This window comes from Muscardinus avellanarius (assembly GCF_963383645.1).
Source record: "Muscardinus avellanarius genome assembly, chromosome: 9".
Taxonomy (NCBI): domain Eukaryota; kingdom Metazoa; phylum Chordata; class Mammalia; order Rodentia; family Gliridae; genus Muscardinus; species Muscardinus avellanarius.
Genome location: NC_137795.1, coordinates 67,052,142 through 67,079,292, shown reverse-complemented (window position 1 = coordinate 67,079,292; position 27,151 = coordinate 67,052,142). Strand labels below are relative to the sequence as shown.

At 38.1% G+C, this 27,151-nt stretch overlaps 1 protein-coding gene across 6 annotated transcripts in view; it reads right to left on the bottom strand.

Moving 5' to 3' along the window:
* Nucleotides 1-27,151, bottom strand: part of DYNC1I1 (dynein cytoplasmic 1 intermediate chain 1) — a gene marked incomplete at both ends in the record, with an annotated part of 291,578 nt that overhangs the window by 103,260 nt on the left and 161,167 nt on the right. For all 6 annotated transcript variants that reach the window (XM_080701433.1, XM_080701434.1, XM_080701429.1 and 3 more), the window contains 4 exons: nucleotides 1,501-1,626; nucleotides 9,141-9,240; nucleotides 11,913-12,075; nucleotides 19,653-19,742. In XM_080701433.1, coding sequence (XP_080557559.1) covers nucleotides 1,501-1,626; nucleotides 9,141-9,240; nucleotides 11,913-12,075; nucleotides 19,653-19,742 — 479 coding nt within the window. The remainder of the gene's footprint in view (nucleotides 1-1,500; nucleotides 1,627-9,140; nucleotides 9,241-11,912; nucleotides 12,076-19,652; nucleotides 19,743-27,151) is intronic.

Sequence of the window (27,151 nt, the reverse complement as noted above, 5' to 3'; positions counted from 1 at the left end):
TCAGCATTCTTGAGCTCCTATCAACTTTTTTTTTTTACTATGTAATGTGCATACTAAGTACCTTGTGTGATATTGCCATAGGCTGCTAGCAATCAGTTAATACAGTTACATTTAAAAAAATGATAAACATCATAGCCATTGAGTAAAACAATATGGAGTACTTCTTATTTTTAAAAAATTAAAGATATGCTTTATGTAATATCAAATAGTTTAAAAGGCACTGTTTTTTCCAAAAATGTGCTTCTCTTTATCTCATAATCCTTATAGCATTTTCCTGGCAATTCAGCAAACCTCTTAAAACTGAACAAAATTAGGATTTTGTGCTTCTATGTTTACAGAAAGAGCATATCAGACTGACAAACTTGATAATCTTAAAAAAAACCTGTTCCTATTTCAAAGGTTCAGAAAATAAAGGTTATTTACTATGCAGACCTAGACTTCTTGTTAAGTTGTTTTTGAGATAGCAAATTAGAAAAACATGGCCAGAGTTAGAGGTTACTCAATCACATTGAAGCTGGGACTTTTATTCCAGCAGCTCCTGTTCCCCAAATTATATCTGATAATGTCCTAAAGTCTAAACATATTTTAGTTCAAAAAGATAGTCAGCTCTTAGATATAAAATGGCATAAAGCTTCCCCAAGCCAACAGGTTTACCTGCCCTCTTCAAATGTGTTTGTATTCAGAGCAATCTGCCACTCAGTACTTCTGAATTGTAATATTTGAGGAACTGGAAGTCTAAGCTGGAATGTTTGCTTTCCATTTTCCTGTGCATAATCACAGGATAGGAGCATTAATAAAAGGGTTGGTGCATTGGCCTGTGCTAAGGCCTATTATTTTGGCAGAGTCATGGCAACAGAGCCAAGCCAAATGTGTGCAAGTGTAGCATAATTTCAGCCCATAGCATGTCAAACAGAAGAGAAGACACGTGTCAGTAGACATAAGGAGTAAAATATCACAAACACTTTGGTATTATCTGCACTTGAAAACTAAAAGCAGCACCTCCATTTCTCAACACTTCAAGAAATACTGGTGGTAAATCTTTCCCAGTAAATCTTAAAGTACAATTATCCATAAAACAATATGGCGCCTGTTAACTTAAATCGACAAAATCTACCAGACTGCATTTCAGCAAGAGAAAGACTTGAAGTGGTAGTGCTCAAGGATGTCCACGTGGGTGGGCAGGCATATGTTGCTGCGAAACAGGGGAAGTGGTATACCACAATTTCTTCATAAGTGCGAGGTCTTTATAAACTCATCCTCCTGGGGGCTGTTTTAAATAGAAAGAAAATGACACAGTCCCCAACCAGGCTTCCTAACTGTTTGGGGAGGGTTGCCACTTTCCCAAAACATTAGGTTACTGTGGGGGAATTTTCCAAAATTGTCAACAATTCCATTTTTAAACTTGATTCTTCCTCCCAGCATATGACAGATGCAATACAGCATGAACTATATTTGGTCTAGTAGGAGACGTTAAGTTATTTTTACTCTGCTGACTACTACCTGACAGTGGAAGACGTATTCTGGTGTGGTTTTCTTAAACTTCATGTTCCAAACCAAGGCTACTCCATCTGGTTCATGGGGAGCATCTTCATTGTTGTTGTAAGAAGCAACCATCAGCTCGGGGTACTAGATGGAAGAGGTCACAAGGATGCGTTATGTTACGATAACAATGCAAGAAAACCCGTCTCATTCCTACATACAGATGCTGTGTTACGTACTTTAAATTGTGCTTTATTTTTACACTTGGCGTTTTTCATATCCACCTACTGCCTCGACCTCCTGCAATCTGGTTTCTGCCTCCACCACTCTGTTGTGCATCTATGGTCACCAATAACTATCACACTGCAAACACTGTTTGACCTCTCAGAACCTGACACACGGGCCACTCCTTCCTTTCTCATCTATTAGTTCCCATTACATCTTTTTCTTCTAATGTTTTTCCTGATCACTTTAAAAAATCCCAACAGGTTCTCCCTTTTCAATTCTCTGTCCTTTTTTTTTTTTGTCTCTGTCTACACATTTCTCAGGTCATCTAGTTCAGTGGCTTTAAAAATCTTAATATGCTGATGAAAAAAATCTCTTTATAGGCTTAATATCTCTACAAGCTACAGACCCTAATATCTGAAAGCTTAGAGCTGCCAAAAAATATATCAGATTCAAAGCATAGAAAAATAAGTTTATTGATGTCTCCCTAAAACTTACTGACTCCCAGCATTCATCTGGACAGCCAGGTCAGATGTTCTAAGTTATTTCCACTCCTTCCTTTGGCTTATACCCACATACTCTGTCACTACTTCCTCCACACCTTTCAAATTCATATGCTTTATTTCCTCCATTCTTTTTTTTCTTTCTGCGGTACTGGGGATGGAATCCAGGGGTATTGTACCCCTGGGCTACAACCCCAGCCCTAGTTTTTAGCCTTTTTATTTTTGAAATAGGGTCTCACTGAATAGCTGAGGCTGTCCACAAATTGCAATCCTTCGGTCTCCACCTCTCAAATACTGGGATTACAAGCATGTGCCACCATGCCTGGCTACTTCCTCCATTTTTAAGGTCAGAGTCTTTAAATTAAGCTCATGTGGTAAAGATATCAGCTTCCTAAATCATTCCTGTGTCCAGGCTTGCCAGGTGTTATCCTAGCCTACATCCCACCCTTTGTCAGGATGACTACAAAAATACATATTTGGCCAAGTTATCTTCAGCTTAAAATACTCAATGGCTCCTCATGATTTCCAAGGCATGTAGGATACTTCATGATCTGACATTTTCTATATCTCATATTTAATCTTTTGCCACTTTCCCTCCTACCACCAAATATTCCATGATCCAGACTCACCAGGTTAGTTTTGAGGCACACTGGCATATCCTGGGTCCTATGAGCCTGAAATCACTCTTACTGGAAGCCCTCTTCTTTGTGGTTTACTTTACAAAGTCATCCTTTAAGACTCAGTGTAGGATAAAATCCTCCAGACAACCCTAATCAAGTGTCCACTCCCCTCCCTTGCCTCTTAGCACTCTAAGTACTGTGTACCCCTTACTGAAGTACTTATCCAATTATATTATGATATTTTCTCCACTTGTGGCTTTCAATACCTTGTAAGTTCTTTTGAGTTTAGGGACTTTTTTTTTTATCCACCTCTGTTTCCATGATTGCATAATTCCTAGCACATCATAAGCCTGCGCCAAAATCTGTTGAATTATTTTTGTTTATATTTTAGTATCTCTGTGTTTAGCAGAAATACTTAACCCTTTGCCATCAAACAATACCAATAATAAAAAGTAAGAAACAAAACCATCAAAATAACAAGGAGAACTCTGCTTGTCTGCTTATTTGACATCCCTACTTCTACATGAACTCTGTCCTGACTAATTATCAAATAAACTGAGGATGAATCTCTTTGGACATATTTATAGGTTTCGACACATTTCATGTCAATACCATTCTTCATTCTCATGAGGCATTAAATATAGCATCATGTGGTGTTGCACACCTGTAATCTCACTACTTGGAAGGCTGAGACAGGAGGATCACAGGTTTAAAGTCAGACCTAGAAACTTAAGGAGACCCTCAGAAATTCTATGAGACCCTGTTTCATAATAAAAAATAAAATAGGAGCTGGGTGTGGTGGCACATGCTTGTAATCCTAGTATTTTGGAGGCTGAGGGAGGAGGATCACAGGTTCACAGCTAGCCTCAGCAACTTGTGAGGCCCTCCACAACTTAGTAAGACCATGTTTCAAAATAAAGATTAAAAAAAGATGGTTGAGGGGTGTAGCTTTGAGGTAGAATACCCCTAGGTTCAGTCCTCAATGTTGCAAAAAATTTTAATTAAAGTTAAAATACAAAAATAAATAAAATAAGGCTGTGGATATGGTTCAGAGGTAGAATGCCCCTGGGTTCAATTCCCAGTACCAAAAAGAAAGAAAGAAAGAAAGAAAGAAAGAAAGAAAGAAAGAAAGAAAGAAAGAAAGAAAGAAAGAAAGGCATTAGGAGTACTGCAGTTTATATTACTCTCTTCTCATAGATAATTCAATTTTTCATTTCTTTTTACTATGCTGTGAATATTTATCTTAACAGAAGATTACTCTTACAAATTTGAACACTGAGTTTTTCTTCCCTAGCACAGATAACTAAATCTAAATTTTATATGTGGTTCTGTTCATTCTTACATTGCTTAAACTTATGAAAGCTGCAGAGTTGGTGCATAGGGAGGTGTAAGCGTATGATGCACATGGACGCGGCCACCATGTGGAGCAATCATCCTTTATGAGAAAATGCTCCTCAGCAGATGAATCAAAGCCTATTAAGCAAGGCCTTTGATTCAAAGCCCATTCAATGAAACTAACATCCACATAAACACAGAAGTCTCCAGACTGTCCATCTGAAGTTGAACTATGTCACATGTGAAAAGGCAACTCTATAAACACCGACACCACTACCACAGGGGCCAGGGAGCAGCCAGATGTGTCTGGAATAATATCCCACAGATCCACATCTGGGTCTCATCGCTGGCACCCACTTGCAGCTTTTCTTTTTTCCATTTAAGTTATTTGGCTTTTGAGCTCCTTTAGAAAACAGGGAGTGAGTGCTTTAGTAAAATACTGGTGGATGCCTTTGGCATCATTTCTATAACTGGGATTACAAGGCCTAGATGTAGTGATTTAAATCTTATCTCAGGCAAGCTTTATGACTTCAAAGTGTTCTCTAGTATGTCTTTTTCCATTCTTTATTTGTTTGAGCATGACTAGTCATATTTTCTTATTCTCCAATAAAATGTATCTAAGCAATTATTTAAAGTTAAGTGTTGTTTAAAAATTATGATTTTGAACAATTATGAAAGTTATGGTCATTTAATTATTCACAGGGCTGGATTATCTAATACTTAACTTATGGGAATTTTACCCAGAAATTACCAGCTATGTTCTCAAGTTTGGTTTGTTTTAAAAGAGAAATGAACTCTTAACACTTACTAGAGAGGAAGAAGCCAACATTTTTTAAGTGCCCATTGTGTGTCAGACACGGAGCTGGGTGATATGCTAACTCATTGGTTTCTTCCAGTCTTCTAGAGTAGATCTACTTCCTTCTGCAGTCAGAGGAGCCCAGGTGCTCTGGGTAGGTAGCTTGTTCAAAGTTATACTGTTAATATGTGATGAAGTGGGGAAGCCTCTTGAAGTCTGGTGGGCTTCAAAGGTCACATCCTTTCCTGTTCATGGTGGCACATGCCAAGTGATGCCTGTACGTTTATAAATCACTCTACCAGGTAAAATGTGAGACAAGAACATCCATGATAGCTTTTCTCTGTAGGAGCTCACCCTTAAGTAGAGGAAGATAAGACACATGTAGGAATAACTTCATCCCAAACATCCCAGTTGAACAACACATGCCAACTAGGAAGTGTAAACACAGGGCTTCTGTAGAAGCATGGTGGGAAAAGATGGAACCACTCTAGCTGGGGTGTGGTGTGCTTTGGAAAGAAGTTGGAAGGGACCTCTGAGAAGAAATGGGACTTGTGTTGAGCTTGCCAGTTGGGTAGGTTATTAGGAGAGAAGAGGGAGGAGAGCAGGCAAGAGTGCAAAGATGGGTACTGGAAATTCTTACAGGGTGTCTGCATGGTTCACAGGATCCCCTCTTTTGGGTAACCCAATACATAGGGGGTCTAATTTTCCAGGTGTAATAAATTAGTTGTAAAGTTGATACTTGACCAAGCCAAGTCTATTATATTCTCTAGCCTAGATGTTGTCAATTTTTGAATGGAGACTCAAAACTTTTGGGTTGGTAAATGAGTCAGGTTAATGATAGCAACCCACTGGTGAGATCCCTCAAGCCACTCAGATTTCTACTACTCCTGAGTTGTGGTTCTTTATCCTGGACTAGGTACTGTCGTTATTTCATGGATGAGGCAACTTTAGCCAAGAGAAGTTAGACAATTTGCTCAAGGTGATACAGAGAGCATACAAGTGATCTTTTCAAAGATTAATTTGATAAAAAATACTTATAATGACTCTACCAGCTCTGCATAGAGTTAGGTAGAGTCTAGAAGAAGAAAGACCACTAAGGAAACAATATTATAAGAAGCCGAGAACATGACAAAGTACTTGTCAAATCTAAATGTTAATGGATTTGAATTAATGCCAGTGGGAATCTTTTTGCTATTGCAAATTTGATTGGATTTAGAAGTTGAATGAGCTATCAAAAGATTACCCAGGTTTTTTCTTAGATGACTGCAGGGTTAGAGGATGCAATTTACATGTGAGGAATATGGATGGTGGGAGCAAGATCACAAGTCTGATTTTGCATACATCCGGAAAATCTGGTGTGGTATGTAGGTAGCATTATTGACCCTTTGTGCTAAATAATGTTCAGTGAATGACAAAGTTAACATAATTCCCCACATGTCCAAATTTCTTCCAGAGAATTATGTTTTGATGATATTTTGTAGATGTCGCAAATTTAAAGTGTTGTCATTTAAGAAGCTTAGGAGATCAAAGCAAAGCCACACAGAAGCCATAATAGTTTCTTTCTTTTTCTATCCTCAGTCCCATTCTGCTCTCTTCCTGAAATCATCCTAGGCATACCTGCCACAGTGATCTTCGTGCCTGGTGAAGTATTTCTTAATATCACTGGGTTGCATCTAGATCCACTCAGAAAATCTCCTCATCCCATAAGTATGTAAATCTAGTTCTTTAAACCCTATAACAGTTTTGTGAGACAGGAATTGGGGTTTCCAATTTCTTTTTTATATACCCTCTATAAAATGCATTTATTTTAAAGAGTTTCAAACCTCTCTGCCACAGCATAGATTGGCAGGTTATACAAAAATGAGGCAAAATGAATGTAGTATCTCCATGGTACAATTTCTGCCATTTCTAGTTTCACTTTGTCCAATACAAACCTCACACAGGACTCTGTGTAGAAAACAAACCATGGGCCATAAAGTCCAGCACACATGGAGGTGAGGCAGGGACAAGCCTGCTGCCTCACCTCACTGCTGCCTCCTTAGGAAGCATTATCAGCTGACCAGACATGCTAGCCTGTGTCTTTCCTGGGAATTTGTCAGATAAGTTTCCCATGTGATTCCCAGACCCTGAACAAGTGAACGAGCTGAGCTAAGTGCTTCCTCAGACTTGGATATGATCTCTGCGTGTGCTCACAGACCACCCACACACTGGCTGGAAGGGATGGGCAAACCCTGCTTGCCTTAGTCTTCACATGATCACGCTCTGTGTCCTTCCTTGCTTGAATGTAAAAGAGGATTCAAGAGGCAGGAGCCCTCCCCTGCTTGGCGGTTGATGACAATCCAGGCATGGGGTATTGTACTCCTCTTCAGTTCTCCAAAAGGATTAAATAGGATTTTTCTCATCATCTCTTTATTGTTCTGCCTATGATACCCTTTTCCCCTTCCATATGCTTAAATCTCAGTCTTCTGAGAAGCCTTCTCTGACCAGAAAGATATTTCAGCCTCCATTGAACTCTGATAGCACCTGCCATCTGCCTCATATCATTCAGCACCGATGGGCTCTCTTGGTTTCAGATTTGAAAGAAGCCCTTTGTGGAAGACAGTTGTTAAGCACATGCCCCTTAGAATGCTGAAAGGCTTGTGTTTAAATCCCCACTCAATTACATCCTAGATGAGTGATTTTTAGCAAGCTACTTAACTTCTCTGAGCCTCAGTTTATTCAACTGCAACATGAAAATATTAATAACAGCTGTCTCATATGATTGTTGTGAAGATGAACTACGATAAAGTTAACACAGTGCTTAAAACCTAAGATATACAAATTAAAAGCTAGGTATGATTAGTATTTCTAGCAAAAGCACTGATTGGAAGAAAATCATTAAGAACATAGGGCTGGGCATGGTGGCACATACCTGTAATCCCAGTACTTGGGAAGCTGAGACAGGAGGATTGCAGGTTTGAGGACAGCCTTGGGAACTTAGTGAGGCTCTCAATAACTTTGAGACTCTGTTTCCAAATAAAAATAAAAATAGGACTGGTGGTACAGCCCAGAGGTAGAAGTCCCCTTGGTTCCACCCCCAGTATCACACACACACACAGAGAACATGGGCTCAGGAATTAGACCACTGGACTCAAATTCTGACTCCACCATAGCTAGATGTTTGCCAACATTACTTAACTGCTCAGTGCTGGACATAGTGTTTGTAGACTGTCAGCTTAGTGAGTTGATCATTCATCCTAGCAAATTTAGGTAAATTTGTCTACTTTTCTAATCAAGTGATTAAATTTGTATTTTAGAAAGATTGGTTAGATGTCTGGAGGGAAATGGAAAATGAATAAGAATAGAGGTAGAAAGTACAGTTAGAAGGTTGACAGTAGTAACCTTCTAGGTATAAGATGATGAATATATGATTGAAAAACTGAGCAGCCTTGATGACAAGCTGGGTCTGGATGATAAAGGAGAGGAATCAATAATGTTGATGAAAGGTCTGCTTTTGGCCCTTGGGTATACTGTAATGTCTTTTACATGAGCTAATATAATAGGCAAAAAAGGATTTGGAACATATGGGAATAATGAGTTAATGAACAGTTTTAAATTCTACAAGCTACCTGAGTGGATCTGTCTGATGTATAAAGTAGAATTCAAGAGGGAGACTGGGTAGGAGATGTAAATAGGCTATCCTATCCATGGTTAGTTGAAATCACAGCAGTGAAACAGACATTTTCCAGGGAGAATGTTTAAAAGAAGGATAAAGGCTGCAGGCATGACCAAAGAAGTTAGAGAACTAGAAGGTAGGACAGTTGAACAGAGAGAACTCAGAGGAGTGAGGGTGGTTCTCTAAGCCCAGAGAAGTCAACTGAGCTGGTTGGAGAAGAGGCATTAGCGTAAAATATGAGTTAAAATATCTACAAGACTTGAAAAGTAGAAAATCAGGGTCCTTCATGAGAGCAGTTTCATGGAGAGAATAGCCTGGCTCCTTGCTACATAAGTACTTAAGAAATACACATAATCCATTGGAATTAAGACTGAAACCTCAGCAAAATTAAAGAAAACCAACTGGTATAGAGAAGTGAATTGTAAATTAGTAAACATATCCAAGTGAAAAAAACACATCTGTTACTTTTTATACAAATGCCATAGGAATACAAACCCAATCCTTTTCATGTCAGGAATAATTCTTACCTGGAGAGACCAGTCCATACAAGTGACCACTCGATGTTTAGACCAATGCTCATCATAAAATTGACGGTTGAAAGAAAGATTGGCTCCAGCCTGGACATCCCTAAAAGAGTTTGAACAGTAAGAGATAAATATGATATTTCAGAATGCCTTCATCTCTATACTGTTCACATTGAAACAGTGGAATGGCAAATCATAGCACATAATACTCCCTGAAGTGAGCATATCAACCTAGATGGCAAATTACTATTATATATAAATGGACTAAAGATGGTATCCTTTGTGAAAAGTTGTTTATAACTGGATCCAGAAAAGTTTCTGGCATGCTGTTCTAAGCCTGTTATGAAGTGTCAAATTTGTTCCCATTTTTACAAATCCTAAAGTCTTCTCTTCCTTCTCCTTGGCTCTAGCCCAAAACTTGGTTGTCAATACATCTCACTGCTATCAACAGTACACAGCAAAAAAATGGAATTCTGTGATATCAATGCTATCTCACCTGTCATTAGACCAGAAAAGATATGCATTTTAAAATCAACCTGTAAGTTCCCATTGGCTTTAGGTTTGTCTTCTTGTTCAATAAAAAGTGACAATTTGCTGGGCGTGGTGGCGCACGCTTTTAATCCCCGCGCTTGGGAGGCGGAGATAGGAGGATCGCGCAGGTTCAAAGCCAGCCTCGCTGGCTTAAGAGATCCTGTTTCCAAATAAAAATATAAAAATAGGTCTGGGAGTGTATCTCAGAGGTAGAAGGGTTTCCAGGAACCCCAGTACCACCAAAAAAAAAAAAAAAAAAAAAAAAGTGACAATTTCATTCTGAGACAGGCATGGTGGAAAGTATAGGATTCACCAGTTGTGTTTCAGATATTTACCGTTCTGTCTATGGACCAAAACAACATTTAGATCTGGGAGAATTATACTTTGGCCACTGTTTACCTGGCTGACATTCAACTGGCTCTAACACCTCCTTTCAGGAACCTTGCCTGCTCTGGTCATATGGTTGCTCTAGGAGACTGAGTGCAAAGCCTGAATAATGCTTGTTCTGTGCAAGCAGCTACTGGATCAGCCTCAAAAGCTGCCTAAACAGCCTGAGAGTTTCAACCCAGAAGTCCTTCTAATTTTGTTTTTCCTCTGGTCATTTGTTTTATTCCACTTAGATCGATTCCCACATATTTAGCCTATATTTGGTGACCTGGCTTCAGCCTACTTATTTGGGTTCTAATTAGTTGCTCCTAAATTATGTAAACTTTTATTTCCTGCTAGCCCATCTTCAAGTATACTATTACAAACCCAGAAAAGAGTTACATGCATTCTAGTTCTTCCAGGAAATCAGCATAATGCTTGGCCAGGCACTCAGAGGACAACAGGACCAGCCAGATCAACGGAGCCATAAGTAATGGCTTTTAAAAAGAGAACAAACATTGCAGAACACATATATTCAGAATATTGCTGTCTCTTCAAAGTCTAAAGATGCTGAAAACTGTTGAGAACTTTCTCAGAACTCCCTTTTGAAATTGTTTTAAGAGTCTCTGCTATGTTTCTTTGAGCATTCTCAGTGATGGTAGAATGTTCTTTCAGAAAGTATTTGAATTATATTTTATTTTATTTTTTTTGCAGTACTAGGGATTGAACACAGGGGCATTCTACATCTGAGCTATACCTCCAGCTCTATTTTTTATTCTTTGCTTGAAATGGTCTCACTAAGTTGTGGAGGGCCTCATTAAGTAGCTGAAGCTGCCTGGGAACCTGCAATCCTTTCGTCTTGGCCTCGCAAGTACTGGGATTACAAATGTGTGCCACCACGCCAAGCAAAATTTTAGAAATAGTAAAAAATCAGGTCTAATGAAAAAGGCAAGTGATTCTACTTTCACATATTGTTCTTGGACAAACAAATTTGTTACTAAAATAAAAAACAACAAATCCAGTTGTGTCTATTTCTTATGAGGCTTATAAAGTGCTTCTTAATATGCCATGATGATGGTTAGTAGCCACTACTTTTTCCAAAACACACACTATGATCACAGGGAAAGTCATATGAAGCCCTTTGTTTTCATTAATTGGTATTTTTACTGTTTGTTTTATCTGTAAATATCTCCTTACCACATGAGTTTCTAAAAGGTGTGCACGCGCGAGCACACACACACACACACACACACACACACACACAATCTTATAGGACCAAAAAAAGGAAAAAATTTCCAGTCTCTTTGTTGACTTTCACATCTGATAAGTCCTTTTATATCTCATATTTATTTTCTTCAGCTTCCTATTCACTTAGACATCAATAATAGATCGAGTGATATGATACAATTTTTTTTGGTTGACTATAAGGATGTTTTCTCAAAGGACAACAATATATGTGACTCTGTCCGTCTATATCACCTGGACTGTCCAAATATCAAGTTCAAAAGCATTTCACAAAGGCACTTGATAATTACAAAGACACTTTAAGCCAGAAGTTATAATCAAAACCCTCAGTCAAATCTGTTTGGAAAGATTAATCCTAGAATTTCATCTACCTCTGATTTTCTAGATTTGGGGTTTGCCTAATCAATACATTAATGGACTTAGAATCAACTGGATAAAGCTGGGCATGGTTATAAGTGCCTGCAGCCCCAGCACTTTGGAGACTAAAGCAGAAGGATGATTTGAGTTCAGGAGTTTGGGTCCAGTCTGGGTAACATAGCAAGACCCTGTCTCTAAAAGTGACAACAACAAATCCCCCAGCATAACAGATAATTTATGACACAATATATTTTTAAATGAACACAAGAGACTGACCCATCTTTTTCCTCTAACTCTCGGCCACTGTAGTCAAAAAAGATGTCAGAGTCTTCGGCCAGGGCTCTTTCAATTACCCGTATTGTTCGATCAAAAAAGATGAGGAATTCCTCAGAATGAAGGATTTGCTGTTTTTCTTCCTCTGTCAGCTCCCGTGGAGGGGCTTTTTATGCAAAAGAGATTGTTAGGAAAGAAAAAAGTGGACAATTAAAAACTTTTCCAGAGAAACCCAAAGAGACTGCTTATTAAGAGAGCTATAAAACACAGCAAAATAAAACATTGTTCATATGGATTCTAAATTGTGCCCAAATTCATGCTAACGGCTTTTTAAAGAAATTCCCACAGTCTTCTTTAAAAGACTTCATATCTGGCCTAAGTATTATTTTGAAAAGTTGAAAGTATTTAGAAATGAAAACAGATTAGTGTGTTTTTAGCAATCAGTTTAGATGTTTTCTTTAGAACTGAACTTGGAAAACAGCTCAGATAGGGCACAATAGATACATTTATAAAACTATAAGCATTAGATACCATTAGGAAGCTAATAATTATATATTAGATAATTATCACATCTGTGATATAATCCAGATAGCACTTTTCCTCTTTCTCTTGGGTAAATTCATTTTATTTTGGATGTCTAGATGCTAAGGCAAACACTGCTATATATTTCCATTTAGAAGTTAAAATAAGCCAGTCGGGTGTGGTGGCCCACACTTGTAATCTCAGCACTGGGGAGGCTGAGATAGAAAGATTATGGTTCTCGGACAGCCTCAGCTACTTAGTGAAGCCCTTTGCAACTCAGTGAGACCCTGTTTCAAAATAAAGACTAAAAATAGGGCTGTGGGTGGAGCTCAGAGGTAGTCTGCCCCTGGGTTCCATCCCCAGTACTGCCAAAAAAAAAAAAAAAGAGAGAGAGAGAGTCTTTCCAAATCTGCTTGCCACCAAGATATCTTCTGTCTTTAAATGCTTCTATGAAACACTCGGCAACTGTTCTTATGTCTTGATTTTTTAGCACAATTAATCTTATCAAACGATATTTGAAGATACAAAATGAGGCAGAGAAAGATAAAATGACTAGCAATATGTCATGAAGTTAAAAACTTACCCTGCCTCAGAGTTACAAGTCAATCCCATGAACCTCCAGTAGCAGGTTTGCCTAAAACTATAAGGAAAGGATAAAAAAAAATCCCCAACACTGAAATATCCTCAAGAATAGAAACTTCAGGACTCCAGTTCAGCTTTGGCAGAGAGCCTTTGCTGAACATTTGATTGATTATTTTCAGTCTTCAATGGCCCCTGAAGTTTACCTTCCAGGAAGAAGGTTGAAAATTAAAATCACAGCTGGGGTCCTTGGCACAATCATTTACCTGCAGAGTTTAGTAAACACTTTTACAATCACCCCCATAACAAGGACCAGTTTCTACCTGGCCATGTTGTCAGAGGAGTCCTTTAGGGACAGTAACCTGCAGCATCATATGTTACAGAAGCTTGCTCGATTTGATTAGCGGTATCTCAAAGCCATTGTCCTAAGAAACCTGAATTGTAATGGTGCCCTTCTACAGTGTCATGGCAGTGGATCTCAAGTTTCTAATGTTCATAATATCTTTATTCTTTTGTTTTCTTCTTCTCTGCTATAGACCATGATACGAGGGGGTCTGGAGACTCAAGAATCTGCTCAAGAAACTAGGATGATTCTGTTGTGATTGGTTCACACCTTAAGAAATGCTGCCAAGCCAGCCAGGCATGGTGGCATACACCTGTAATTCTAGTACTTGGGAGGCTGAAAACAGGTGGATTGTAGGTTTGAGAGGAACATGAACAATTTAGCAAGGCTCTCAGAAACTTAGTGGGACACTGTTTCAAAATGAAAAATAAATGAGGGCTGGGTATTGCTTGAAGGCAAAATGTCCCTGAACTCAATATCTAGTAACACACACACACACACACAAAAAAAAAAAAAATGCCAGTAATATTATGGCAAAACATGATTCATTGACTAGGGAAGACCTTCGAACAGTTTGTAAGACTTCCGAGCCCTAAAGTTATCAGTGTGTATTGGGACTCTCTAAAAAACCCATCAACTTCCACTGTGCAGTGTTTCCCAGACACCAATTGGAGAAATGGTGAAGCTTGGCAATGTGTAGCCTAAGACTTTGTCTAGGAATTGGAGGAACTGATAAAAGTCATTAATAATATGAAGATCTCTACAAAACTAAGCTAGAATCAAACATGTACCCTGCGATCACTTACTAGCTTTGATTCTTTAATCAATTCATTGAAATGCTGAGCAGCTGTTTATCTAGAAAATAGGTATATAATGATATTTAAACATCTTTGTGGTGTGTGTGTGTGTGTGTGTGTGTGTGTGTGTGTGTGTGTTGCTAGAGACTGAACTCAGGGTCATTCTGCCTTGGAGTTACATTCCCAGCCCTGTTTTATTTTTCACTTGGAAACAGTGTCTGGCTAAGTTACTGAGAGTCTCACTAAGTTGCTGAGTTTGGCTTTGAACCTGCAATTCTCCTATCTCAGCCTCCCAAGGACTGAGATGACAGGTGTGTGCCACCATGCTTAGTTGATATCTGAACGTTAAGTCTGGCTTAAGGGGTAAAGATAAATATGCTGGTCAAATAGTTAAGCTTTCGGTGATTAATAATGAAATGATGATTTATTAGTCTACTTTCTAAAACTCCTTGGAAATACTTTGAATTATTCACTCAAGAACACAAGAAAACTATTAAATATAAGAAAACAGAAAGAAAAAAAGTACAAATACTAGGTTCATTTTGTTTTGATTAATTCTCTCAGATAAATGAACACCATAGAACAAGGACAATATGGTCCAAGAATGTCTTACTTAAAAAGACTCACTTGGACTTAGCTACTGTTTATGGATGACTTGAGACACACTTGATGTTAAGCAAAGATAAATGGACGTTTCCCCTTTATTTCTTTTTTAGGGATATAAAAAACCTCCTAGACTCTGTTTATCTTTTTGAGTCACTTCTGTTTCACCTGCGTCTTTCCTTACAGGTCCATTACCTTGAATAAAAAATAGCATCTATAATTTTCTGTAATTTTTTTCTTCCCTGTAGCTTATTGTCACTTTGATCTCGGCTTTCAAGACACACAACCTCTTCTTTAAGAGAAACATAAATGGCTGATCAAAGTGTACTTTCAGAGGCCAAGTTCAGGTAGGTGAAGCAGTAGCCCCTTCCAGATATTATACTTGACAATACAATATTTGACCTGAAATTAAATTGCTACTGAAGCAAAACAAAGGATGTATTTTAGATTAGGCTTTGATGTCTAACAGAGATCAAATGACATGATTTGTTTGCACAAAATAATAACATGCATGTGCAGATGAATACTTCTTAAAAGTCATAAATAATATTCTACTTAAAAATTAAACAGGACCAACAGTTATTTTAAATAAAAATCCTTCCCATTACTTAAAAATCTTTAAATTTATAAATGTTGTTATACTATAATAAAAACATAATGGAGTATCCAGGAACCACAGCTAAAAGATAGTATTCAGAAATAAGACCTTTCTAGACATAAAAAGAAATTGGTTGATTAATAGAATTCACAAAGTTCAAAATAGAGGCATAAACGAAAATAATATGAATTGTTTCATTCCAAGTTGGACTCCAAATTCTCTCTAAAATATCTGTATTTATAGTTTTTCCATATCTCTGAAAGCTAATGAGTGTTTTGTTTTTGACAAATTCACTATACAAAAAGGCAGGAAAAATTTAATAGAAAAAGGCAAACCAGAACAAGATACAGTCATGGATAATTTATTTTTCTTATAAGCTAAGCAGAAATCTATTATAACAGGATTATTTGTTTGCTTGGTTTTATAACAAAAAACAGAATATTTCTTTTGAGAACTGACACTTAATAATACTTCATGCATTTAAAGTACCTGTAAAATTCTTTCTGAAAGAATATATACATTGATGTATGACTTACATATAATCCAAATGACCAAATATTTTCAACTTTATCAAAATTTGCACAAGCTCTTATATTTAGTTTGAAAAACAGATATGAAAGAAATGCATCAGATTCATGAAACCTAAAATTTAGAAGATTAATTGTATGGATTTGTAGCTTACAAAATTAAAATCTAGCATAAACTTTAGAGTCCCTTTTACTATACAAATATTAACTTACTTAACTTTTACATATGAAAATATGTTTAGTATAGCTTTCAAGATAATCCTATCCTATTTTCTGTGTCTTAGTGTGTACTTTGTCAGTTTTTCCTTAATTGACCTTATTTACTATATTCTGTATCTTTTGATTTTTACGGTTCTTAGAATTTTTGTTCTCTATAAGAATATAAAGTTCATAGTGAAGTTTACAACTATATTGAATATTTTCATATTTTATTTTAGGTTAAAAGCTATTTTAAAAATATCCACTCAAATTAATATTCATATTAATTAAGAAATGTTATATTTTCCATTCGTACAGGTGTAATGCATTGTATTAAATATGTAAGGTAAATGTAAGGTCTTACCTGTGTGAGTTTGATTATAGAAACCAATAAAGTATTCTCTAAATTAAAAAACCTACTTCAGAAATGTTTTGATATGTTTTAATAAAGTAGCATTAAATTTTAATATAAAAAGTTATAAAGTATTTTGTAATAATATTTAAAAGATAAAAATAAACACACATAGTCAGGAAAGACACCAGATTAAATAGGGACACTGGCTCTGATTGAAATTTTATAGTAAAACTGTCCATAAACAACTGAAAGGAAACTAAGCCAAACTAACAAGGAAGAATCCTTCTTTGGAGTTCATGTAAGACTTATGAGTTGAGTTGTATTTACAAGAGTTACAATTCTGAGCCTGTTGTTCTGAAACTAAACAACTAATACAGTAGAATACTGATGTATAGAAATTTCCTAAATCTTGCTTAAAACCTAAAATGTATCTGCAGTTTTTTTCCTCTACTTTACTGTGGAAGAAAATGAAAATAATAACAAATCAAAACTTTATTCCTATGCTGTTTAATGTATTGTGATGTCAGATGGACAAAATTATCAAAAACTAGTGAGCACTGGTTTTTTATTTTTCTTTTCTCCCATCTTTCCTTCATCCTTTTTCTTGGGTCTTCATTCCCTCCCCCCAAAAAAAAGTCAAACAGATTTCTCAAAAATGTGTTCCCTGGTTTGAAACCATGTATGTCAAGTTTCAGCCCAGAGCAAATTTTTATGGCCGAGTAATAAATCCCTGAAATGCAGGGTTCATAATGGAAGTGCTGACACAGCTCTGACTACCATGCAGTCGTGTGAATGGCGCCACGATTATATCTGCAAGAGATTCTTTTAAAAGTTTGCAAAATACTGTCTTGCTTTAAAAAAAAAAAGGAAGCCAGATAGTTTGATGCCAACATAAACATGCTTTTAACCCATTATGTGCTAATTTGCAGAAAAGCCATTAATGGAGAATAAGACACACGGTGCAGCAGTAACAGGAAATGTTCTTACAAACTTCTTTCTGACTTTTAACATGACTTTAATCAGTTCCATGACGCATGAGTAACAGTTAAAACTGAAGGGTGTGTTTGCTTGGAACTTAAGAAGGAGCCTGGCTTATTTTGCCAGGGAAGATGATTTGGAAATTGAAATTGGGGGGTGGTAATAGTGATGGAGAATCCACCCAAGACCCACAAAAATTGCTCTGGATCCTTATCACCAAGGATGTGTTTAGCATATTTTATAAAAGGAAAAATAAAATATTTAAATAGATTCTGACTTATTTCATCGATTGCTACACCTGGGATACTAATATTCTATTCATTGGCCTTTTTTTTTTTTTTAAAAAAAAGTTGTTTTAGCCGGGCGTGGTGGCGCACGCTTGTAATCCCCGCGCTTGGGAGGCAGAGACAGGAGGATCGCGCAGGTTCGAAGCCAGCCGCGCGCGCTGGCTTAGGAGACCCTGTTTCCAAATAAAAATGTAAAAATAGGTCTGGGAGTGTAGCCCGGAGGTAGAAGGGCTTCCAAGAACCCCAGTACCACAAAAAAAAAAAAAAAGTTGTTTTAGCATAAGTGTGAAATCTCTTCCACCAAATTCTCTTAGAATCTCTCAGAAAAAGTAACCCCGGTCGCTCTGTGGATGCTATTGCTAATGATGCAGGATCTTCTTTCTGCCTCAGTCATATCCCAGAACTTGGCAGCACCTGACAGTGCCTGATGGTAGTGAAAGTGTCCAAAGGACTTTGTATCTATGTTGCTGGGGCTCAGGTATGATAATTTGGCAAACCTTTATATAGATTTATTTTGTGCCAAATTGTTCCATATTAGCCCTTTTGAATCTTATAAAATCTCCTCAGAGGGTAGGTATTATCTCTTCTTACCAGATAAGGAAACTGAGTCAAAGAGAAGACAAGCTAACTAAATCAGTAGCAATGATGTTTTAATAAGTGGCAGAGTCAAGACTTCATCCTAGGGAATCTGATTCTGGAGACTGTTATTTTACGACTGTCATGCACTGGCTTTTAGATAACTGAGATTGCATAGAAGAAATCAAAACAAAGTTAAACACGCACACATGCGCAACTTCAAATGATTCTTAATATGAGGCAATTTTTAGCAATTAAAAATTGTCTCATTTAACTCCATATGAGGTCTATGCAAAAATCTAAGTGTAGCTGTATGTGATTTGCAATAAGTATTCAGGCCATACGTACTTCTCTCATGAGAGCAAAATGGACTAAAAGAAGTACATGGGATCAATATCCACCCATTTCTATAAAAGTCACCAGTGCTGACTATGTGCCATGCACTGTGCCAGCTTTAAACCTTGCAAATCGAATAAGCTTCTAGAGTTGTGTTTATCTATATTTAAGAAACTTAGTTGGAAATATGGGAGAACCCTGCTAATCTATGATCAGTTTTCATCAGTTTTAATCTTCATCTGTCAGTAAGAATGGCAATTTCAAAATTCCCTTCTATCTCAATGGCTTGAGAGTTTCAAAGCAGTAAAAAATTAGAGTTGCAAGGAAGTGCTATGAGGACTGCATTGTGGTGAAATGCACAGGCTTTGGATTCAACCATAAATTTTGGCTTATACACTTATAAATTATTTGACCTTAGGTAAAGTTTTAAACCTCTCTCTTTCTAGTTCTCTACCTATTAAATGAGGATAATAGTATATACTCCAACAAAGTGTTTAGAGGAATAGCTAATATTTTAGACTTCTTAGGAGAAAGCCAAGTAGGTCATAAATCTCTAATAAATGGTAGTTATTATTATCACTGGATATATGAGAGGTTATTTCTCCTCATATGGGCAGACTTGTGTAAGAAAACTTCCAACATTACACTTAATAGTAATAACCATTGTTACTGTTTCTATGTAAAACACATGAAAAAACTTCAGAATTTTTGATAAAATAATTATATCTGTTTATTTTCTTTATTATTATGAGGAATATGTGGTGGAGTGAACTATAGGGCCTGAAAATTGGTAATGTCTTAATTTATATCTAGTACTAACTTGGTTGGAATTGCAGGCGGTTTCCATTTTATTTGCTTCTATCAGTCAAGAAATAAATGATGTTCTTTGACATTTCATGCTCTTAGATATAGTTTATTGAGTAATTATAAAAGCCCTTCATATCAAGGATATAAATTCAATTCTTATTTACTTCTATTTTTCCTTATGTTGGTAAAAGAAAAAAAACTGTAAAATAATTGCCTAATCTCTCTTCCACATCATACCTTCCTTCACCTCTTGTTTCTTGTCTTGATTTTCCAGTTCTGAATCATGGCCACCTTTGGGTTCCACCATTTCCTCATCTTCTTCATCCTCTAGAATAAAGAAAGCAAAATATGCAATGTTTCCTTTCTTTGAATTAAAGTCACTGGTTGATGGTGGGAGGTAAGGGCAAAGGGTAAAGATCCAATCATTTAGGGCAACTTCTAAGTAAATCAGCCTACAATGAATGCCCAAGACAAATGTTCATGAATATATGAATAAATTATCTCTAAAAGAGACCTCTTTGAAAATCTTCTTGAGCTGCCAAGAAAACCGCCTGGGGTGGGCACCTGCTACATTCCTCTCCAGGCCTGCACCATGTGTGATGCCTTGGAATTGCCTCCCTGACCTCTGAAGCTTCTTCGGAGATGGCCCAGGAACAGACCTTAAAACGTTTCCACCTGGAGTACTTTCTCCATGAGAGACACCTGTTTTGCAGATGACTCATTTCCAATTTAACTCCCACCATATTAATTTGTTTTTGACCTACAGGAAAGGGTTAACTACAGGTCTGACCCTGGGTCAAATGCCATTGGCAAGTAAACAAGCAAGCATAGACCCCCAAAGTCAATGCCATTGGTCTGGGTGAGAGCAACCAACCCCAAGTGGCACTTACACATTCAGAATAGTTCATGCATTAAAGTGAATTTAATGAGCACTAACGAATGGACCCAGTCAGCTACCACGGCCAGATGTTAAAGTGCCCTTCCTGCCCTATGCAAATGTATGCTCATTCACCATCTTCTCTCCACCTGCCTTTCTTAGAGGCCCCTTTTATTCTAGAGCACTTGAAATCACTGGCCACAATACAGTACATTTAGGAGATAGTCAGGTATCACAAGAAAAATTCAACTAAGAGGAACCTCAACTCATAGAAAAATCAAGTTAGATAAAAAATTAAAACTTCTTTTTAAATTTATTCATGTTTTGAATATAGTATTCTATTTACTGTGGGTGGTTGATTTCATTAGTTCAAATGCAGTTTAAAAGAAATGACTTAACTTCTTCCCCCGATACCACACATTCATTTATTTATTATTTAACAATACAAGTTTTATTTAAAAAATAAGTAACATCAGCCGGGCGTGGTGGCGCACGCTTGTTTGTAATCCCCGCGCTTGGGAGGCAGAGACAGGAGGATCATGCAGATTCGAAGCCAGCCGCGCGCGCTGGCTTAGGAGACCCTGTTTCCAAATTAAAAAAAAAAAAAAAAAAAAAAGTAAAAATAGGTCTTGGAGTGTAGCCCGGAGGTAGAAGGGCTCCCAGGAACCCCAGTACCACCCCCCCCCAAAAAAAAGTAACATCAAAACTGTTCAGCAACTCTATATTCAATGTAACCAAAATAAACAAACACCAAATTAAAAAATATATACATACATATATATGCAAGAAACAAGTGCATTTTTTGGTCCCAATATTTTGAATATATTATCTTATTTCCAGCCTTTCCACAAGATCTCAAACTCTACGAGCAGTCCTGTTGCCATCGCAGTCACTGCTGAGAGGTATCAACTCAAAATTTTAGCACTGACCACTTAGAGAATACATTTTAAATGCGTCCCTAACTGCTCAAATGAATACACATAGCCAAAAAGGCAACCTCAAAACTTCTGACATGTGGAAGAAATATCAATTTTAAAATATGGATGTAGAAAGTATGGCATTGCAATTAAGACACTAATTTTTTTTTTGTATTACTAAAGATTGAACCCAGGGGCATTCTACCTCTGAAATATACCCTAGTTTTTATTCTTTATTTTGAAACAAGGTCTTACTAAGTTGTGGAGGGCCTCGCTAAGTAGCTGAGGCTGGCCTTGAATGTGTAATCCTCCTGTCTCAGCATCCCAAGTACTGGAATTACAGATAGAAGCCACCATACCCAGCTAATACTAAAATTTTTAAATGCAAATTTTCATAGAAATACAGTACCCTAAATATGGTATGTATAGATTATGGAGCCAACCTCTTTACATTATAGCCATGCTATACACAAACCAGAAATAATGTAAAACACCTTTAAGGAGAATTGTTCTTAATCATCAACATAAATCTGATACCACATTTATAAAGTTAAGATTGCTCTTACATTTTGAAAAGAACAGAGTTTCTCAGTTTTAGATGAATAAACATTTTAAATGTTATAAATGGCACATCTAATTCTCTATCCATATGTAAAGATATCACTATTATCTACCCACAAATATTCTGCCTGGAAAGTTCTGAGGAAAATATCAGACTTGAGCCAGGAGTAGTGGTGCACACTTATAATCCCAGTATTTGTGAGGCTGAGACTGGAAGATCACAGTTTGAGGACAGCCTCTGCTACTTAGTGAGGCCCCTTGCAACAGTGAGACCTGTTTCAAAATAAGAAATAAAAAATTAGGGCTGGGGGTATAGCTCGGAGGTAGAATGACTTTGGGTTTTATCCCCAGTACTGAAAAAAAAAAGGAAAGAAAAGAAAAGAAAAGAAAGGGAAAGAAAGAAAGAAAGAAAGAAAAGAAAGAAAATATCGGCCTTTATATGATGTGCTGTCCTGATCCAAGGACTGACACAGAGCACAGTGGGGGACTCGCTGGAAGGCAGTTTCTTCTTTTGGTGATTCTTGGATGGAGAAACAGTTTTCAAAAGGCCACTTTTCTGCTCGAAGTGTCTTCAATGTTGAATCTTCTAGAGGTTTCTTTATGTTGAATGGATTTGGCAGCCATGCCCTGACAATTACTAAGTGCAGATCAAACACCACAAGTCCAAAGGTGATGAGGCCAGTGTTATTGGGTGAATGATGTTCCCCTCAAATTCGTATGTTGAACTCTTAAGCCCCGGTACTTTAGAAGTGACCTTATTTGAAAATAGGGTCATTGCAGATGCTGTTAGTTGAAATGAGGTGAGACTGGAGTAGAGTGGGCACTTAAGGCAGTACGACCAGTGTCTTTAAAAATGGGGGGAAATTTGGATGCAGATGCACACACGGGGAGGATGCAATGTGGAGGTGAAGGCAAAGACCAGGGCGAGGCTTCTGTAAACCGAGGAGCACCAGAGATTGCCAGCACACTGCTGGGAGCCAAGGGACAGCACAGAACTGAGTCTCCCTCGCAGCCTTCAGAAGGAACCCAGGAAGGAATCCATCTCCTAGTGATCAGGGCACAGGCAAGGATGGGCAACCAGATTGGATGCTTCTCATTCATGGGAGGTACCACGCGGGTGGGGGTGCCAGCTTCCAGAACCATGAGCGACTAAAGTTTTATTTTTTAAATGCCACTTAATGGTTTTTTGCTATGTTAGCCCCAGGAAACTGCCAAAGCCAGTAAACTGTGTTGCCTTCTTTGATCTTACAATCTAGTAGGAGGGATACAGGAGATACATGATAATACCCAAGGCAGCGAGTTCTTCACTTGTATCATCTGATTTATTCAGACTCAGGACCATTAGCTCAGGTTCATGGAAGAGGAGATAGAATAATTTTCTTCAGAGAAATTTCAAACCACAGTAAGCCTCAAATTCAGTCTATTTGAGGGTCTGTGATCATTATATATGTGAAATGCCTCCCTCAGCACAACACGGCATGAAATAGAAATTGCAGAGAAAAGACTAAGGTACAAGCAGGGGTGATGCTCAGCTGCATCTTGAGGAGGGCTTGGTGGAGGCTTTTTGAGGTGGGTGTCCATCGCAAGGCCTCGATGTGACTCACACATCCACTTTCATGAGGTGAGCAAATGCAGGTCTCAGCAGAGAAGTGAGATTCCAAGCCCTTGAGCGCTATCCATCACGGATTATTTTACTTATCAGGAATACATAGGGTACTTCCAAATTCTTTTCTCATTTCTCTTCTAGAATCTACTGCTCTGAGACCTGATCAACAATGCTTCACAGAGAGCATTAATTTTTCTGGCTGGAAAGATTCCCGACTTGGATGAAAAATCTACAAATATGGACTGAGCACTGTTATGTCCCAGGCACAGGTCATGTCACAGGGAACAAAGCAAAATCTCTGTGCTCGTGGAGATTCTCCTTGAGTTAGAAGAGAGAACCACAAAGAAATGAATTTATTTATTTATTTATTTATTTATTTTTTATTTTTGTGGCACTGGGTGTGGAACCCATGGGCTTTCTGCCTCCAGGCTATACTCCCAGACCTATTTTTGTATGTTGTTTGGAAACAGGGTCTCACTAAGTTGCTGAGAGCCTCACTAAGTAGCTGAGGCTGGCTTCGAACCTGTGTGATCCTCCTGCTGAGCCTCCCAAGTGTGGGGATTACCAGTGTGCGCCGCCATGCCCGGCTCAAAGAAATGAATTAAAAAAAAATGTGAACCTTGTTAGGCAAATTCTACGAGGGAAATAAAGAGTATGAAAGGAAGTATGAGGTATTTGGTCAGAGGAGGGAGAGTCTCAGTTTAAGACAGTCACTAGAAAAGATCTCACTGAGTTAAACCTTGAGGAAAAGCTTAAAGAGTTAGAGGAGTGAGTTATGTGAAGAGCTGGAGAAGTAAGACGAATAACAGAATCTTTCCTCTCATTCTGTGGACCCAAAGGATCACAGCTAGACATGCAAGTGTGCATTCTTGGAGACATCTAGTTTGTATATTTACACCTTGTAATTCTTAAAAGTGAAGGTGGTTTTAACAAATGACTTTGAATCCATTGTCTTTAAATGAAATCAAGTTCTTATTTTTGCAGATATAAAGGCGTTTAAGCGTTAATTCCTAGAAGATAAAAATAAAAAGTTGAAAAACATAGTGACCAAAAATTGCTAAGAATTTATTGGAAAAATATTATTTTATGAAAGGCTTGCATAAAAAGGGCAGAGTTCGTGAGACGATGTGTTAATTTATGCATGGACACATACAGCAAAATACTGGGTTATCTGATTCTTTAAACAGAAAAAAAAAACCTTTCCCAGAGGGTATTTTTTTGATCTGCTTTTTTAAAAAAGCACAAAAATATTTATTGTGTTCAGAAGATGTGAAAACTCCCATTATAAGATACTGTAATAGCAGGAAAAAAATCTTAAAGTACCTGTCTTTTTAAGTGGCTACAGACCAATGTAGGCATTAATTTTTAGTGGTCACAGAATTCTTTGTCTATCAGCCTTCTAAAGGCATAAAGTAAGTGTTTCAGTGGATTTGTTAAGGAAATAAAACACAAGAGACTGGTTTGTTTCTCTGCATACTGATATATTTGCCTTGCTCAGCAAAGAGAGTATATTTTTCTTTAAGGCTCTGGCTTCTTTTCTGGTGGTGCAATTGGAATTACTTCTGTTGAAACCATTTTCAAAACAGTTAAACAACTTTGAAGAAAAGGATTTATGTAGACCCTCTACAGACCACTGATATATGAGTTGTGCCACTGGTTCATACCCGGTTACGCTTCCTCTGAGATTGGATTGGAAAAAGCCCTACCTTCCATGTATGGTTTCCTGTATCCAGGTCCACACAAGAAATTAAACGAATGGCAGGAGTTAATTACCTGTCAGTCCAAGGGGCTAATTTTAAACAATTGCATCTTTTAGACACATTATTTTATTTAGCACCCATGTTCTGCCGTCTTCAGCTGCTGCATTCATTCCTTCTGGTTGGAAAATTTTTTGGTAACCACTGTCCCCCTTCCTGAAAACTTGCTAAGGTCTAAGAATGAATAATTGCATGTTGTGCAGCAATTGCATATAACTCACTTAGCACAAGGCTTGACCCTGTGAATGAGCTCCGGAAGTTAGTTTCCTCTACTAGTCCACAGTCCACATGAAGCCAGTGTAGCCAATTTTAATATGCCATAGTCCTTGGATTGTTGACCTGCCCTTACAAACTTGACATATTTAAAAGGGAAGAGAGTAAAACATTTGTCATTGTTTGGCAATACAACACACAAAATCTCTTTCTGTCTGGAGAATAGTCCCCTTTGCGGTAAATCTGTATTGATGACATGCTGGCCCCTACTTTCCTCCCTTGAGTCCCAGGGAGACATTTTCCTGCTGTCTGTCTCCTGAGAGCACAGGCAGAACCTGGGCAATCAGATTGGATGCTCAAGTTCATGGAAGGCACAACAGAGGCGATGCTTAGGATTCATTTGGAGCAACCTGGAGTGGTGGCAGTGAAGCTCAACATTCTGGCCAGATACTTCTTGCAGTCTAGCATATGGGTTCCCTGGGTCCCTGCCCTTCTTTAAAGCCTGCTCCTTCAGTCTCCTGTTGATTCTATAAGTACCAGATTTCCTCCCAATAAATTCCACGGGAGGTGGTGTCAGCACCAGATTTCCTTCCCAGAGTCCCACTGGAGTTGACGCCTGCTGCTCACAGCCAGAGCCCTCTGCACACAGGGCGGCCTTCTGTGAAGAGAGGAGCTTGTGTTTTACGAGGTCTCTGGGTTCTCTCTTTCCCTGGCCCTCCTGCAGCCTGCAAAGCCTCAGGCTAAGAGGGGCTAAGCACCGGGCCAGGGCTCTTGCTGCCCTGCTGCTGGCTTTTCAAGAGAGGGCTGTGTAAACTACTAGGGTAATGCATGCATATTTATGTTTAATAGCTGCACAATTCACAATTGTCAAACCATGGAACTAGCCAAGATGTCAATCAAAAGATGGATGGCTTAAAAAATGATGGGATATGTACACAATGGAATTTTACTCAGCCATAAAGAAGAACAAAATTATGTCATTTGCAGGGAAATGGATCGAACTGGAGAACACTCTGCTAAGTGAGATTAGTCAGTCACAAAAAATGAAAAGTTGGATGTTCTCCCTGAAATGCAGAAGCTAGGGAGAAAACGGGACATAGGAAGGACTCCAGACAAATGTGGAGAAACCTTAGAGTAGTGAAGAAGGCGACCTCACTGAGGGAGATGGGAGGGGAGGGACATGAGGGCCATACACAGACTTGTCAGAATCAACCTCTGTGCTGAGCATGGGAAGGAAGCAAGGGGGAGGGGAGGGGGTGGGAACTGGGGGAGGGCTCCGTGAGTGCTGTGTGCATTATGCCTCTGCACCCTGAACTTCATCGAGATGTATGACTACAATGCACCAGTAAAATTTAAAAAGAGAGAGAGAGGGCTGTGGCTCCTCCATCAGCCATCTTGGTGAGACTGCTAAGTCTGTGTCAAAAGAAAAAAAGAAAAGGGAGCAGAAAGGGCCATATTGATGAATCCTCCTGGACCCCAAAGGGCACCCCGTTGTCAGCAGAAGGGGCAGGCCTGAGCAACTGCCACAGGACTTTGACTTCAACAGGCAAATGACTAAAAGGTGCACAATTACTTTATATACTACTAAGAAAGAAGATTACTACCAAGTAAATTATAATACATCATTTTAATGTGAAAAATGTGAATGTTAGAATTCATGAAAGAATGTGTGGTTTATGGGATGATTAGAAACTAGCTTCCAAGAGGTAAAGAGATGGTAAGGGCCAGGGCTTCCTACCATGCTACTGTTAGTGAATGGATTTGGAGATAAAAAGGCATGCATTTTGCTTGTTTTTTTGTTTTTT